This window comes from Vombatus ursinus, unplaced genomic scaffold (genome assembly GCF_900497805.2).
Source record: "Vombatus ursinus unplaced genomic scaffold, bare-nosed wombat genome assembly UNPS02014791.1, whole genome shotgun sequence".
Classification (NCBI taxonomy): domain Eukaryota; kingdom Metazoa; phylum Chordata; class Mammalia; order Diprotodontia; family Vombatidae; genus Vombatus; species Vombatus ursinus.
Window position 1 is genome coordinate 74,059,850 of NW_020954569.1, and position 14,663 is coordinate 74,074,512.

Sequence of the window (14,663 nt, forward strand, 5' to 3'; positions counted from 1 at the left end):
GATAGATAGATAGATAGATAGATAGATAGATAGATAGATAGATAGATAGATAGATAGATAGAGGCAGATAGGAGAGCTTGAAAGGGGTTGAATGAGGAAAGATGCTAGAACAAAATGATGTTGTGGAGGAGAAGAAGGAAAAAAAATTTTAATTTGCCTAAGAAGGGCCCCAGTGTTTCCACGCCCAAGTCTGAAATTCCATCAATAAAAAACAAACCTTTCCCAAGAGGTTAAAGGCATTAAAATATAACATCCCACATGAGAGGAAATAGATCAGCATAAGCTTATTTACACCAAAGTATAAATGATTGAGATCAGGTACTTCCCTAGTTTTAATCATTGGGAAAACTGCTGTAACTGAAGGAATTTTGGATCTGGAGTCAGAGGAAGAGCAGGAAGAGAAGACTTCTAGAAGTTGAGTCGTGAATGAAATGAAGAATGGCTGGGGTTCTTCCTGAACAGTGGTCTGGACAGGCCTATTACTTCAATGATTAAATAAAAACTTTTCTAGCATTCATAGCCTTACCTCAACTTGTTTTTCCAGCTTTGTTACAAATTGCTCCCCTTCCCTATTCCTAATACCAGATGCTCCATTTCCTATCTTTGTGTCTTTGCATTCCCCATATTTTTCCTTCTCTCTACCTTTTAAGGTCCCTAATCTCTAAGTTAACTCACACACTACCTTCTAATAAGGCCTTTCCTGATCCTTCTGTTGCTGGTATCCTCTTGCCCCCAGATTGCCTTGTATCAATTTTGGATATGTCTATACACATACTTATTTCCTTACCTGATAGAACACAGGTATCTCAGTGCACAGAGTTCCAGGCTGGAGTAAGGAAGACTCATCTTCCTAAGTTCAAATCTGGCCTTAGACACTTACTAGCTGGGTGACCCTGGGCAAGTCACTAAAGCCTGTTTTGCCTCAGTTTCCTCATCTGTAAAATGAGCTAGAGAAGGAAATGGCAAACAACTTCAGTATCTTTGCCAAGAAAACCCAAAATGGAGTCACAAAGACTCAGACACACTGAAAAACAACAATAACAAATTATAGTTGGTTGTGCTCTCCGTAGGGCCATATGAGAAAATGCTTGTATTGATGTTGCATTTTAGCATAAGTAAAAATAAAATAAATTTAAAGTTAACCCAACTTTTTTTTTTCTCTTCTGTAGGTCCACCAAGATCAGCATTATGACTGATGGTGACTATGATTATCTAATCAAACTCCTGGCCCTTGGAGATTCAGGGGTGGGGAAGACTACATTCCTTTACAGATATACTGACAATAAATTCAATCCCAAATTCATCACTACAGTAGGAATAGACTTTCGGGAAAAACGTGTGGTGAGTTTTTTTAATTTAATGTACTCTTCAGGTGCTTCTTTCATATAAAGATGGAGATGCTTTCATTAAATAACATTCATGGGGCAGCCAGGTGACTCAGTGGGTAAAGCACCAGTCCTGGGGTCAGGAGGCCCTGAGTTCAAATTCAGCCTCAGACACATAACACTCACTAGCTGTGTGACCCCGGGCAGGTCACTTAACCCTAATTGCCTCATCAAAAAAAAAAACAAAAAACAAAAAACAAAAACAAAACAGACAGCAGTAAATAATATCCATTTACTTCTTGTAGTGAAACTCATAATCTTTGGCAGTTCTTTTTGATCTATAACCCTACATATTCCCTTCTAGTGAAAAAATAATCCTTGGATGGGAAGGATACATTCCTCATTGACAATGACACTCTATAGTTTGTTTAAATATAAAGAGTATCATACACAACTACGGGAAATCCATGTGATTAGCACATTCTAGAAATCCTAAGAGGTTGTTCTAACACTTTAAAACTGAATTCCTTTAGAATCCATTTACTTTTTAAATTTGGGTCAAATTGTATTCTATCAGTAAGAACTAAAGTTAAACTCTTTTGTCTTAAGCAAAAAGGCCAGAAGCTTCCAAAGATGACTAAGTCCTGAAAGGTACAGACAAGGCAAGCACAACTTCATGAGTATCTGTTTATTAAGAGACAGAATGGTACAAGAGAAAGAGCATTGGTTCTGGAGTCGCAAAGACCCAGATTCAAATCCCATCTCTGAGATTCATTACCTTGTGTGACTTTAGGCAAGATACTTAGCCATAGTCCAATCCATCCTTCACACTGCTAACAAATCTGGCCTAATGGAAAGAGGGCCAGACTTAGGGCCTGGGTGATGAAGATCTTGGGCAATGCACTTAACCTCTAAGAGCCTCAGTTTCTGATTTGTAAAATTGAATAGTAGTGATCACACTCATAGGATCATAGATTTAGATTTGAAAGGAACCTTAAAGACCATGAAGGCCAACTTTCTCATTTAAGAGATGAGGAAACAGGCCCGGAGAGGGTAGTGACTTACTAAGGGTCATATTTCTATAAATGTGTTACTGTTTGTTCTTGTTTTTGAGTCGCGTCCAATTATTCATGACACCATTTGAGGTTTTCTTGACAAGGATACTGGTTTGTCATTTCCTTCTGCAGCTCATTTTACAGATGAGGAAACTGAAGCAAACCAAATTACATGACACACCCAGGGTCTCCCAGTTGGAAGTATCTGAGGCCAGATTTGAACTCACAAAAATGAGTCTTCCTGACTTTAGGCCCAGCAATCTATCCACTGTGCCACCTAGTTGCCTTTTGTTGCTGTTAGACACACACAAGTTGGACTACTTGGATTCACTTCCATTAAAGCTACTGTTGATGGTCAAAGGAGCCATAGGCAGCAGCACCAGCTGTGTTGCTGTGCGATTGTTGCTCATGATAGAAGACATCAATGTGTAAAACTGGACGATTTTCAGTCCCCACTCTCTCTTCAGGTCCGTTTTCTAAAAGAGAACTTAGCAAGAACACCGGACTCCCTGTACTATAGCACTGAGGGTCACTCACTAACCACTCCACTATCTGCAGTCAACACATTTTGTTTCATTTTGTTTTTAAAAGAGAATCTCCCTTTATAAATGTTAGTTATAGTATAAATTAAAGTTGATAACTAAAAATGGTCAGGAGAGATACTGGTCAAATGCATAGGTCTGGTGAAATAGCAATTGCTACTTCCCAGTTCTAATTGTCAGTCACTTAACATTTATTTAGAGCCTAGTGGGCTCGAAACAAAGCATCAGAGATAGCTTTGTGAAGAGAAACAAAGCAACGAACAGAGGGCAGCCCTCTACTCAAGGAGCGAAGCTAAGGTACCCAGGTAACATTGTCTCTCTTTACTCATCATTCCCTTTGTCCCAGAGGACCAATTGCTTGGATGTTATCCCAAGCATTAGTATATAGAGATAAGGACCTACTAGCACAAAAATATTAATTGCCACTTTATATTATTTGTCTAATGATTGCAAATAGTGAAATAATTTATGGTATGTTATTAGAATGAAATATTTGCGATCATGTCATAATAATGAGAAACATGAAAAATACATAAACATGGAAAGATTTATATAAAGTGATACAAAGCAAGGCCAAAAGAATGGAAAATATGAACACACACCAATTATAACAATACTGAAAACAAAAGACAACAAAATTTTATTAAATACCCAGATGGATTTGGCAGAGAAACATAAGCATAAATAAATTATTAAAATTTGTACCAAATAATTACTTTTCTATTTAACAAGGAAATAGTTTGGAATTTTAAGTTTTTAATTAGAGATTTCCTCTACAATCTTGTGTGTTTGTACTTGTTGAATTCAAGTTTATAATAATAAAATACTTCTTCAAAGATAATGTGCACTATTATTGCCTTACCTGATACAGTCGGGTGTGCTAGATAGGACGGTGGTGTTAGGGACAGAAAGATTGTGGTTCAAATGCCCCCTCAGACCTTATTAGCTCTGTTATCCTAGGGAATTTGCCCTACCTCTCTTTGCCTCTGTTTCTTCAACTGTCAAATGATATGGTTAAACTTGGTTAGCCTTTAATGGTACCTCTCAGATCTAAAATCTATAATCATTAGGCCAATTCAGGAATTTTTTTTGCTTGATTATTCACATTGGTCACAAAGGCTTTATTTTTCTTCATTTTTTCCCCCATGGGAGGGAAAGGAAATTTATTTTGTTCATTGAAAAAAAATTTAATTTTAAAAAATAACTAAGATCTATGAGTCTTAGTACCATTCTAATGTTCAGTTTTTCTTCAAAAATTCCATCCTGGTCAAGACCTTAGCAATCTGGAGATTCCTAGGTCTAAACATGAGTTTGTTCCTGTCTTGAATTGTCTCAATTATGAAGAGGTATTTAATATATCTTTTGTCTAGGCATGTAGGATGCACTTTATAATTGTATTATTTTTGGCAATTCCTGGAAACTTTGAAGACAGCTTCTTCCTCTCCTATTTTCCCATGTGAAGTATTTTCCAGTAACTCTTGATCCTGAGTTCTATTTAAACAGAAAAGGTTCTGTTTTGCTTGATTTCATTAAAAAGAAATAGATACCAATTTAAAATGAAATATTTTCTTTTAAGACCATGGTAATCATGGTTAATAAAGGAATCCGTTAAAGGCCTGATGGAAATTCATCACAGAAATAAGATACCTACTATATTGTTTTGCAATTTCAGCAGCAGCCGCCATAAGCAAAGACATTCAAGTGAGGAAGGTACTCAGAATTTACTTCTGAGGATAATGACAGATTGTGCTCAGGTAGTAAGTCTAGAGATTTTTGAAAATCTAGCATTTATAGTCCATTTTTTAATGCAAATTCTTAAGTACTTATTGTTAGATAATTGTGTTTACATTTTTGGGAAGCAAGATATATTTATTTAGGGTTTCTGTGAACTTTGACAAGAGTGACTTAAAGAAGGTGTGGGAGTGAGAGAACGTTGATGAAGTGGTCTACTATTGCTGCTTCAGCTGAATAATGAATTGATGATTTTTATATTTGTATATTTTAGGTATATAATGGTCAAGGACCAAATGGATCTCCAGGAAAAGCTTTTAAGGTACATCTTCAGCTTTGGGATACAGCTGGACAGGAAAGGTAGGTATGGTAATAACAACAATAACAATAATAGCAGTGATAGCTCACATTTACATAGTACTTCATAACATAAACAGCACTTTACTCACAGCAAACAACCTATAGGTAAATTCCCATTTATAGATGAGGAAATTGGGGTTCAGAAAGGTTAAGTGATTTACCCAGGATCGCACAACTGTAGATATTACAGCCTGGGCTCCTGCATTAATCTTCTGGTTTTATTGCAGGCAACATTGCACTTTTTAGCTTCTAGCTTTAAGTTTCTAGTGACCCAAGACCTTTTCTGAAAATTGCTAATATCGGTGAGTAAAACTACTGGCAATAATCATAGTTAAAACGTACATAGTGGTTTTAGGTTTGCAAAGCACTTTACACTTACTATCTCTCTTGATCCTCAGAGCAGCTCTCTTTAGGTGCTATTATTATCCCCATTTTACAGATCAGGAAACTGAGACTGAGTGGTCAAATGACTTGCGAGCTAATGACTTAGCTAGATATAACTAGGAAATGTATGAGGCAGGATTCAAATTCAAGTCCTCTTGACTTCCAGATCACTGCTCTTGCTCACGAGTCACAAAATAAGTATCTATAAAAAAAGAAGCATCAGGGGTATAGTGGAGTCAAAAATATCTGGGATCATCTCACCTCTGACACAGACATGTAATTATCTCTGAAACTGAGGCAACTCTTCTTGTTATAGGTGGATTGTGACCTGCCTTGTGGGAGGGAGTTCCCACAGGTACAAAACCAGAAGTAGTTGTCATGTTGGTGTGTTAAGATATAAAAATAAAGAATTTCTAGTTAATTAAGATAGAGGCTTAGAGAACTCACTGGTGAGGACACTCCTCTACCAATGCAGACTGAGACCTTCTCTGCCACTTACAGATTCACCTGGAGCATCGAGAGGTTAAATAACCTGCCTAGGATTATGGGGATAGTGAAGTCAGGTCTTCCTGGCTCCAAGGCTCATTCTCTATCCATCATGACAGACAGGCTGCCTCTCTCTAGATAATTAAAGATGACTAATAAGTGAGCCTATATTTGGCAAGCAGAATTCTGAAGCGTCATCATTGCATTCTTCTCCATGAAGATAACTTCTTTCAAGTTGTCTCTGGTTTTTGGTAGTAGGTAGGGGTGAGCTCAATTAAGGGGAAGTGAAAAATAGAAGATACATATGTAAAGATGAAAATATGCCTAAAAACAGTTTAAGAAAAAGACTGTTAAGCCTATATCAGGCTTATCTCCCATCCTCCCCACCATCCCTTAGAGGAACTTTTTCTTCCATCTGTATTAACCCCATCTATGCTGTCCCCAAGTATGTGCACACTTCTCTCTCCATGGTTTTGCCCATTTTATCCTTCTTTTCCTAGAATGCTTCCTTCCCTTCTCTCTTTCCATCTTTCCAAATTCTACTCATTCATTGTAATTCCACATGAAAGCCAATTGTTTTTTGGCTTCAACTGAATGATGGAGGGAAGCAAAGACACCCATTCATTACCATGAAGTCTTCAAGCTTCACAGAACAAGAGAACCCTTGTTCTTTTCAGAAGCAAAATGACATTCCAACTTTCCCTGGGAAGAAGCCCTTGCCTAAGGCCCCTAAATACCTTGACCAAGAACTTAACTATTTTGGCAATTTGAGTGATTTGACAAGGACCCTTCTGTTAGCTCTATCTTGAAGGCATCTCATCTGTTGTCCTTTTACCGAATTAAATACATTATGGTTATTTAATTTAATTGTACCTGTTCCTTTCTCTGGCCTCCCTAGCTAAATCCTTGAGGGCAAGGTTGCTATTATTTAATTTAATTCAATTCAACAAGCATTCATTAAGCCCCTATAATCTGCCAGGCATTGGTCTAAGTGCTGACAATATAGAGACAAGGACAAAATAGTTCCTTATCTGTAAAGAACTTGCTTTCTATTGGACAAGAAGAAAATAAGTACAAAATAAGTAAATATTTTTTTAAAATTTTGTGGAGAAGCAAATTAGCAGCTGAGTAGATCAAGAATGGCCTTGTGAGGAAGGTTGAATTTGAGTTGGACCTTAAAGGAAGCAAAAGAATCCAAGAGGCAGAGGTGATGAGGAAGATCATTTTAAGTGTGGAAGATAGACTGTGAAAAAACAGGAACAGGGGATGGAATGTCATGAAGGGGAAACGGCAAGTGTGCCAGCTTAGGTGCAATGTAGAGCCTGTGAATGGAGTACTGTGAACTCATCTAAGTGAATGGATGCTTTAGGCCCTCTCTGCCAGAGTCAGCCTATGACATCTCCCCTCAGTGTTCTAGGTACCCCAAACAACTAGAGTATCCTCCTTCTCTACTGCCGTCACTCAAGCCCCCAGTAACTGCTCTTCCTCCATTGTTAGGCTCTTGTGACTAGTATCCCTATTCCACTTAACCACTTAACTTTGATGAGTTATTACAAGGACATATTTATTTCCAAGATAGAGCTAAGACCAAAGTACAAACATGTCCCCTCCCCCCACCTCTACCTCAAGGGGCATCCTCTTCACTATATTCTCTCAGTTTCTAGGGGTTAGGCTCTAAACTTAATTGAGTTCTTATATATCATCATTCCCACCAAGTTCATATGCAAAGGTGGCATATCTGCCAGATGAGTCCTTGTCTCAGTTACCACCGGGCTGAGGTCAGTCCCAAAGATTACTTTTTGCTCTGTGGGGCTCTAATGCTGCATTTGTTGTAGAACCCAGATTATGGAACACCAAGACACCAGAGTATCCTCCTAATGACCTTCACAACTCAGTAAGACATGAGAACTTCTTCACCTAGAATAGAAAAAAAAAAAATGAAAGATGGCCCTAAGTCCTATCCCTTTACTGCATGGTTTCTCACCAGATGCCAGAAGTGAGGGAGTTCCACTGAGATCCCTCAAGAGAAAATGAGGCAAAAAAGGAGGTAGCTGATATTGACAGGCCTCTTTGAAAGCCCCTGAAGTCAATCAAAGAGCCTCTTCTTTACCATGTGTCTAGAGGACTGCCACAAGCTATGGAATATCTATGTATGCTCTACCATCTCTACTTTAATATCATCACAATTCTCCCAGAAGCAAGATCCCTAGTGTCCTCCACATGGAAATGTTACATCAACTGAGCAAATTGTTGGGGTCTTCACATATACTAGTTTTTGCTGTTGTTAAGTTGTTTGTCAGTCAACTCTCCATGACCACATTTAGGGCTTTCTTGGCAGAGATACTGGAGTGGTTTGTCGTTTCCTTCTCCAGCTCATTTTACAGATGGGGAGACTGAGAAAACAAGGTTAAGCGACTTGCTCGGGATCATACAGCTAGTGTCTGAGGCCAGATTTGAACTCACAAAGAATTAGTCTTCCTGACTCTAGGCCTAGTACTTAATCCACTGTGCCATCTAGATGCCCCACGTATACCAGACCCCCATGATAATAGAGTAAAACTAGATTATGATGGGCTTTAAATATCCAACAAAAGAGTTTGTGTTTTATCCTAAAGACGATAGAAAGCCACTGAAACTCCCATAGCGGGACGGACGTGACATGGCCAGCCCTGTACTGTAGACATACCAATACCCCTTTAGCTGTGTGAAGGATAATTTGGAGAAGAAAAGGCTAGAAGCAGAAAAATAAATTAATCAATCAGGAGGCTATTGCAATGGTTCAGACAGAAAGTGATGGAGGTATGAACTGGGAGAGTAGGGTGTACATAGGGAGGAGGGGCTGGAGACAAGAGACGTGGAGGCAGAATCAATAGGACTTGGCAAGTGATTGGATATGGGAAGTGAGGGAGACAGGAGAGTCAACAAATAACTTTGAGGTTGTGAGCCTGTGTAGCCTGCAAGGATGGGGTGGTAGTGCCTTTGGCAGAAATGGGAAAGTTAGCAAAAAAGAGACTTCTTGTGGAGAAGATATTGAGTGCCTCCTTGGACATGTTCATTTGAAATTGTTCATCTTTGTATCCCCCATGACAAAGTGCCTGAACAAAGCCAGCTTTCAGATACTTACTTATTCATTGATTTTGATGTGGGAGGGGAGGCTGATTGTTATCCAGTACACTATATAAATGTGTATTTTGTGTTGCTAATACTTGTGTGGAATATGGCCAGTCTGAGTCTTACAAGGTATGGATTCTGATGTTGGCTCACTCAATCTTCAGCCTTGAGCAAATCACATAGACCTCTCTTGGGCCTTATTTTCCTTCTCTGTAAAAATAAGGGAATTGGACTAGTTCAACTCTAAGGCCTGTTTCAATTCTGAATCTATATTCTAACATGATGTAAAAGCTCAGTCAGCAAGGTAGTAGCATATTCTTAATTATTGCCATAAAACCATTCAGTGAAGTGTAAGGATAAAGATCGATTCTTTTTATTTTTTCATGTTCCTTAGTTTCCCAGATCTTATAGACACATATTTTTCTCCTTCCCTCTCTGCCCTATCCTCAGAGTTTTGATGTTATAAATGATTCAGTTTTTAAAATGGATCCAAAATACTCATAGTTAGGCCTGTAAATGTCAGGAAAGGTGCTGGGATTTTTTTTTTTCTTAAACTGTGAGCTCTTTATAGCTTTCATCATAGTTATGTTCCCTTTGAAGTTATTACTCTAACAATCTTCATATGTCAGTTTTGTTATCACAGACCACATATTTTTTGGATATTATGAAAAATAGGAAAATGCTATCCCCACAATGTAATGGTGTTTTCTATTTTGGCCCAGCCAAGTGGAAGAGATGGTCCATCTTGTATCTTAATAATTGCTGCTTTAGGAGGCAAGGCAGGGTGAAAACAGGGCAGTCTTAATTATCATAAGTCATTCTTCTGTTGAGAATTCTTCTGCCAGTTTTATATGTGGTATGTTTGTAGGCTAGCTAAGCAAGGCCTATAGTGTCACATAATCCAACTGCTATACCTATGGTATACACCACGATAATTTCTATGTTATTATGTCATTGAAAAATATGTTGCAAGGGCAGCTAGGTGGCACAATGGATAGAGCACCGGCTCTGGAGTCAGGAGGACCTGAGTTCAAATCAGGCTTCAGACACATAACACTTACTGGCTGCGTGACTCTGGGCAAATCACTTTAAGCCTAATTGCCTCACACACAAAAAAAAAAAAAGAAAAAGAAAGAAAAAGAAAAACACATTGCCCTTACAGGAAAAGTCATACCTTTCAAGTAAATCTAAGGAAAACAAGGCCTAATCTTACTTGGTGATGCAAGTTGAGTGATGGTGAATCTCTGGGATATGCTTTCTTTATCTCCATGGAGGGTAATCATACCAGATTCACCACCACCCCCAGCCTTCCAACTAATTCAAGCCAGTAGGGTAATTAAATCAGTTATTTTGCCAGTCAATAAACATTTATTAGGTATCTACTATGTGCCAGGCACTATGCCTTAACTACCAAAGCAGTGGTCAGTGAAAAACACTTAGAATAATATTTGCTGGACAGTTCTGAGATCCAAGATATTCTAGTGCATAAGTCAAATTTAGATGATTTTGCACCAGGATGGTGGGGGAAAAAAGCCTTTCCCTCTGTTATGTCTGCCAGAGAATTTTTCTTTTTTAATCTATGACAATGGAAATCTTCATTTGCAAATAAAAATCATTCGAATATTTCTCCATTTTCGTGCCCTCATGTTAAAAATGTAATTTTTAACTTGATGCAATAATTTGTTGTGTAAGACTTTGTATCTGCCACCTTTGTCTTTATGCCCTTTGCCTCTCTTTTCTTCTATTTTGACAAATAATTTCCCTTCCTTGTTCCAACACTCTTTGCCTTACTTGGAGCTCATGGTCAAATTCTCATTCATTCATTCCTTCGTTCTGTCAATCATTCAACAAAGATTTTTATCATATGCCTACTTTGTGTTACTCTGCTACTACTGTGGAACATATATGGGTGTATATGTGTGTATTTAATATGTTTCTACCTTCTTGTTCCTTACAATTTAGTTAGAAACATAACAAGAATCATTGTAACTAGTAACTACTCCCATTTCTATAACACTTTAAGATTTGCGACAAGCATTCTTCACAACTCTATAAAGCAACCAATTAGTGCAAGTTTTATTATCCCCATGTTACAGATGAGGAAATTGAGGCTGAGGGTTTGAGTGACTTGCTTATAGTTTCATAGCCATAAAAGCGTTAAAGTTAGAATCCAAACCCAAGTCTCCTGATTTGAAGCTTTCCCCACTAGACTTTCCCACCTCCTACAAGACAAAGGTTCAAGAGACACCTAGTGAATGGTAAGATTTCAGAACAACACGTCACCAAGCACACAAGAGATGGGTATAGTTAGTGTGGAGGTAACCCAGAGCAAAGGAAGTAATCAAAATCAAATTTAAACTCCTTCTTATAAAAAACTTCAAGGTTTTCCATCTTGATGACAATTTCCTCCACACTTGAAACAATTGCAAACCCTTGGGTAATCTCTTCTTGTGTCCCATCTGTAGTCCTGTGGAATTCTCTGCAGTGGTAAGTAATGGACAGTAATTTCAAAAGTGAGAGAAGGCATAGGAGCAACCCTGTGGCAAAGTAGAAACATTCGTCAGAAGAGCTCATGCCAATCTGAACTTATTGGTAAAATGAACACCTACCTGGCCTCTCTTGAAGGGTTGTTGGGCAGTAAGGTGCTTTATATAAATTGTTAAAGACTACTTAAGGGCGAGCTATTGTTACTGTTGCTTCAGTGACTCTATTACTGTTATTAATATTCTTTCACTGTGTTTTCTTGGCAGATTTCGAAGTCTCACCACAGCATTTTTCAGAGATGCTATGGGCTTCTTATTAATGTTTGACCTCACCAGTCAACAGAGCTTCTTAAATGTCAGAAATTGGATGAGTAAGTCAGACCAAGTAGCTTGCCTGCACCGCTCTAGAACCTAACTTATGTTTTTGCATATTTTAATGGTTTGCCTGGATTTTGCTACATTGCTTCTAGAATGCAGATATGTTTTCAAGATGGAGTTTTGATTGCCAAACCCAGTGACTTTTCTCAGCCTTCATCCTTTTTTTTTTTTTTTTTTACTATTCCCTCTTCTTGGATCTTCCTTCTTCTCTGAGAATTTTTGACACCACTCTCTCATGTTAATCCTATCTGTCTGGTCACTCCTGTCCATTTCATTGGGTCATTATCCATGGCCTACCTCATAACCATGAGGCTTTGTCCTGGGTTCTTTCATCTCTACTCTCTCAGTAATCTTGTCAGCTCCAATGGACTTAATCATTATCTCTATACAGATGATCCACAGATCTATATATCTACTGCTAGCCATCAGCTGCTTATCAGACATTGTTCAACTAGATATAGACCTCTCGAGTCAACATATCCAAAACATAACCCATTAGCTTTCCCTCAAAGTTCACCTCCCCTTTCTGAACGTCTCTATTTCTGTCAAGGGTTTCACCATCCTTCCAGGGTCCCCACACTTTTGGCGTCATCTTTGATTTCTCATTCTCTCTACCCCACGTATCCAATCTGTTGCCAAGTCTGGCTATTTCTGCCCATAAGCCTCTCTCATCTCCATACCCTTTTCTCCCCTCAGACCACAACCACTCTAGTTCAAGTCTGATTACCTCTCAGCTGAGGTATTGCAATAGCTTCCTTATTAGCCTCTTGTATCCAGCTTCCTGCCTCTCCCAATCTGACCTCTAGATAGTTACCATGGTGATATTCCTAAAGCACACGGCTGACCGTGTCACTCTTCTGCTTAAAAAATTCCAGTGGTTTCCAGTGCTTTCTATAACCACCTTCATACTCTGTTGTGTCATTTTAAGCTCTTTGCCATCTGGGTCCAGCCTTCCTTTCCAGACTTATGACGTAAGAATCTCCCCATGCACATTTCTCTTAATCCAGACTGTCTTCCTGTTCTTCCCACATAATATTCCACCTTCTCTGCCTATTCCTATCCCCATGCTTAGTCCCTCCTTACCTCTGCCTCCCAGAATCCCTGGATTCCTGAAAAATTCAGCTCAAGCACCACTTTTTATTCTTTACATGAAGTCTTTCCTCATCACTCCAGCTGCTTGTCCTTCCCCTGTCCCCTATTAATTTGTATTTACTTTGTATGTATTTTCTATTTATTTATATGTGTGTATGTTGTTTCCCCAATAGAATGTAAGCTACTTGAGGGCAGGGAATGTTTCACCTTTGTCTTTGTATGCCTAGCATCTAGCAAGGTGTTAGGCACATAGTAGGTGCTTAGTAAACACTTATTGGTTTGATTTGATTGAACCAGGTAGTGATAAGTAAAGTTGGATGTGGTTAGTTAACAGTTTAGTCTGTTTTACATCACCATCCCTGGTCATGCAAGATGCTTGTCTTTGTAGTGGTGCTGTATTGTCTGGCAGTGAAATTGGCTTTGTTCTTTTGACCTCTCAGAGAGAAACATTTCTGGCATTGCCATCAAATGTACTTATGAGACTAGTTATCTCATTTGAAAAGCCATTAATTCCATTTCTTTAGTGTGCCCTCGAGTGCCTCTTTAAACTAATTGAGCTGGCACGGAGAAGGCATGGGAGAAAGAAGCTGGGTATATACTGAGTGGGAACACTTACACCTGAAATTTACATGTACTCCTTGGTTAAATGGGCTTGCGGCAGAGCTCAAGAGATACCTCTCACTTTATGAGAAGAATCATTACTGGGTGTGTGTGTGTGTGTGTGTGTGTGTGTGTGTGTGTGTGTGTGTGTAAGCAAGCAAATGGAGAGCTAAGCCTATTCTATTGAACAGGTGACTAAATGTGAAAGAATCATGTATGAAAAAATTACTCCCCAGGCTTCATGATTGCTTGAATGCATTAAGAATTTAGGATAATGGCAAAGGAATGACTTGAGGAATGGGTTACACAGAATGTTTCATGAGAACAACATTTGGACAATTTTTCTTTCTGAAGACTGGGATAAAAATATTTCAAATGCATTTGAGATTATCAGTAGAGAAGTTTTTAGTTCACAAGGCCAGAGCCTCCATGCAAAAGCTTGCATACTTCAGTGGTTAAACATTATTGTCATCATTGCGCCATTTTCCTATAAAAATTTTCTTTTTAAAATAAATTTTACTAATATATTTTGTTTTTACATTACCTAAATTTCCCCATTTCCTCTCCTAGAGAACCATTCTTTATAACAAAGAATTTTTAAAAAGAGAGGAAAAAGAGAAAAAAATTCAGCAAAATTGATCCCACATTGAAAAATCTGACATTACATACAATGTCCTACACCCATGGATACTGACATCTGCAAATGAACTGGAGGAGATGTCTTCTCAAATCTCTATTTTGGGGCCAACCTTGGTTTTTATATTTCACAACATTCAGTTTTAATTGTTTTACAATTATTATTCTATTTACATTATTGCAGTTATTATATATATTGTTTGCCTGACTCTGCTCACTTTACTTTGCATCCCTTTCTGTAAGCCTTTCTATAAAAAAGCATATTTTCTACATGATGGAAGAAAGTTGGAATTCTGGATTCTATATGTGCTCATTAATATGAATGCAACCAAAGGCCAAAAGCAGAAAAGTCAGACTTTTTCTTTCAGATATATGATTTGCACCAATTTTCTTTTATTATTCTCCTTCTTCTATCATTTGAAGGCAGTTAATTGTCTTGACTTCTAGGATTAGGAGTTAAGATGGTAGTCCATCCTCTTT

General features: G+C 38.2%; 1 protein-coding gene across 7 annotated transcripts in view; it reads left to right on the forward strand.

The window, feature by feature from the left end:
- Nucleotides 1–14,663, forward strand: part of RAB27B (RAB27B, member RAS oncogene family) — a 203,701-nt gene that overhangs the window by 185,269 nt on the left and 3,769 nt on the right. For all 7 annotated transcript variants that reach the window (XM_027869120.1, XM_027869118.1, XM_027869121.1 and 4 more), the window contains 3 exons: nucleotides 1,170–1,341; nucleotides 4,928–5,013; nucleotides 11,745–11,848. In XM_027869120.1, the coding sequence (XP_027724921.1) occupies nucleotides 1,170–1,341; nucleotides 4,928–5,013; nucleotides 11,745–11,848 (362 nt within the window). The remainder of the gene's footprint in view (nucleotides 1–1,169; nucleotides 1,342–4,927; nucleotides 5,014–11,744; nucleotides 11,849–14,663) is intronic.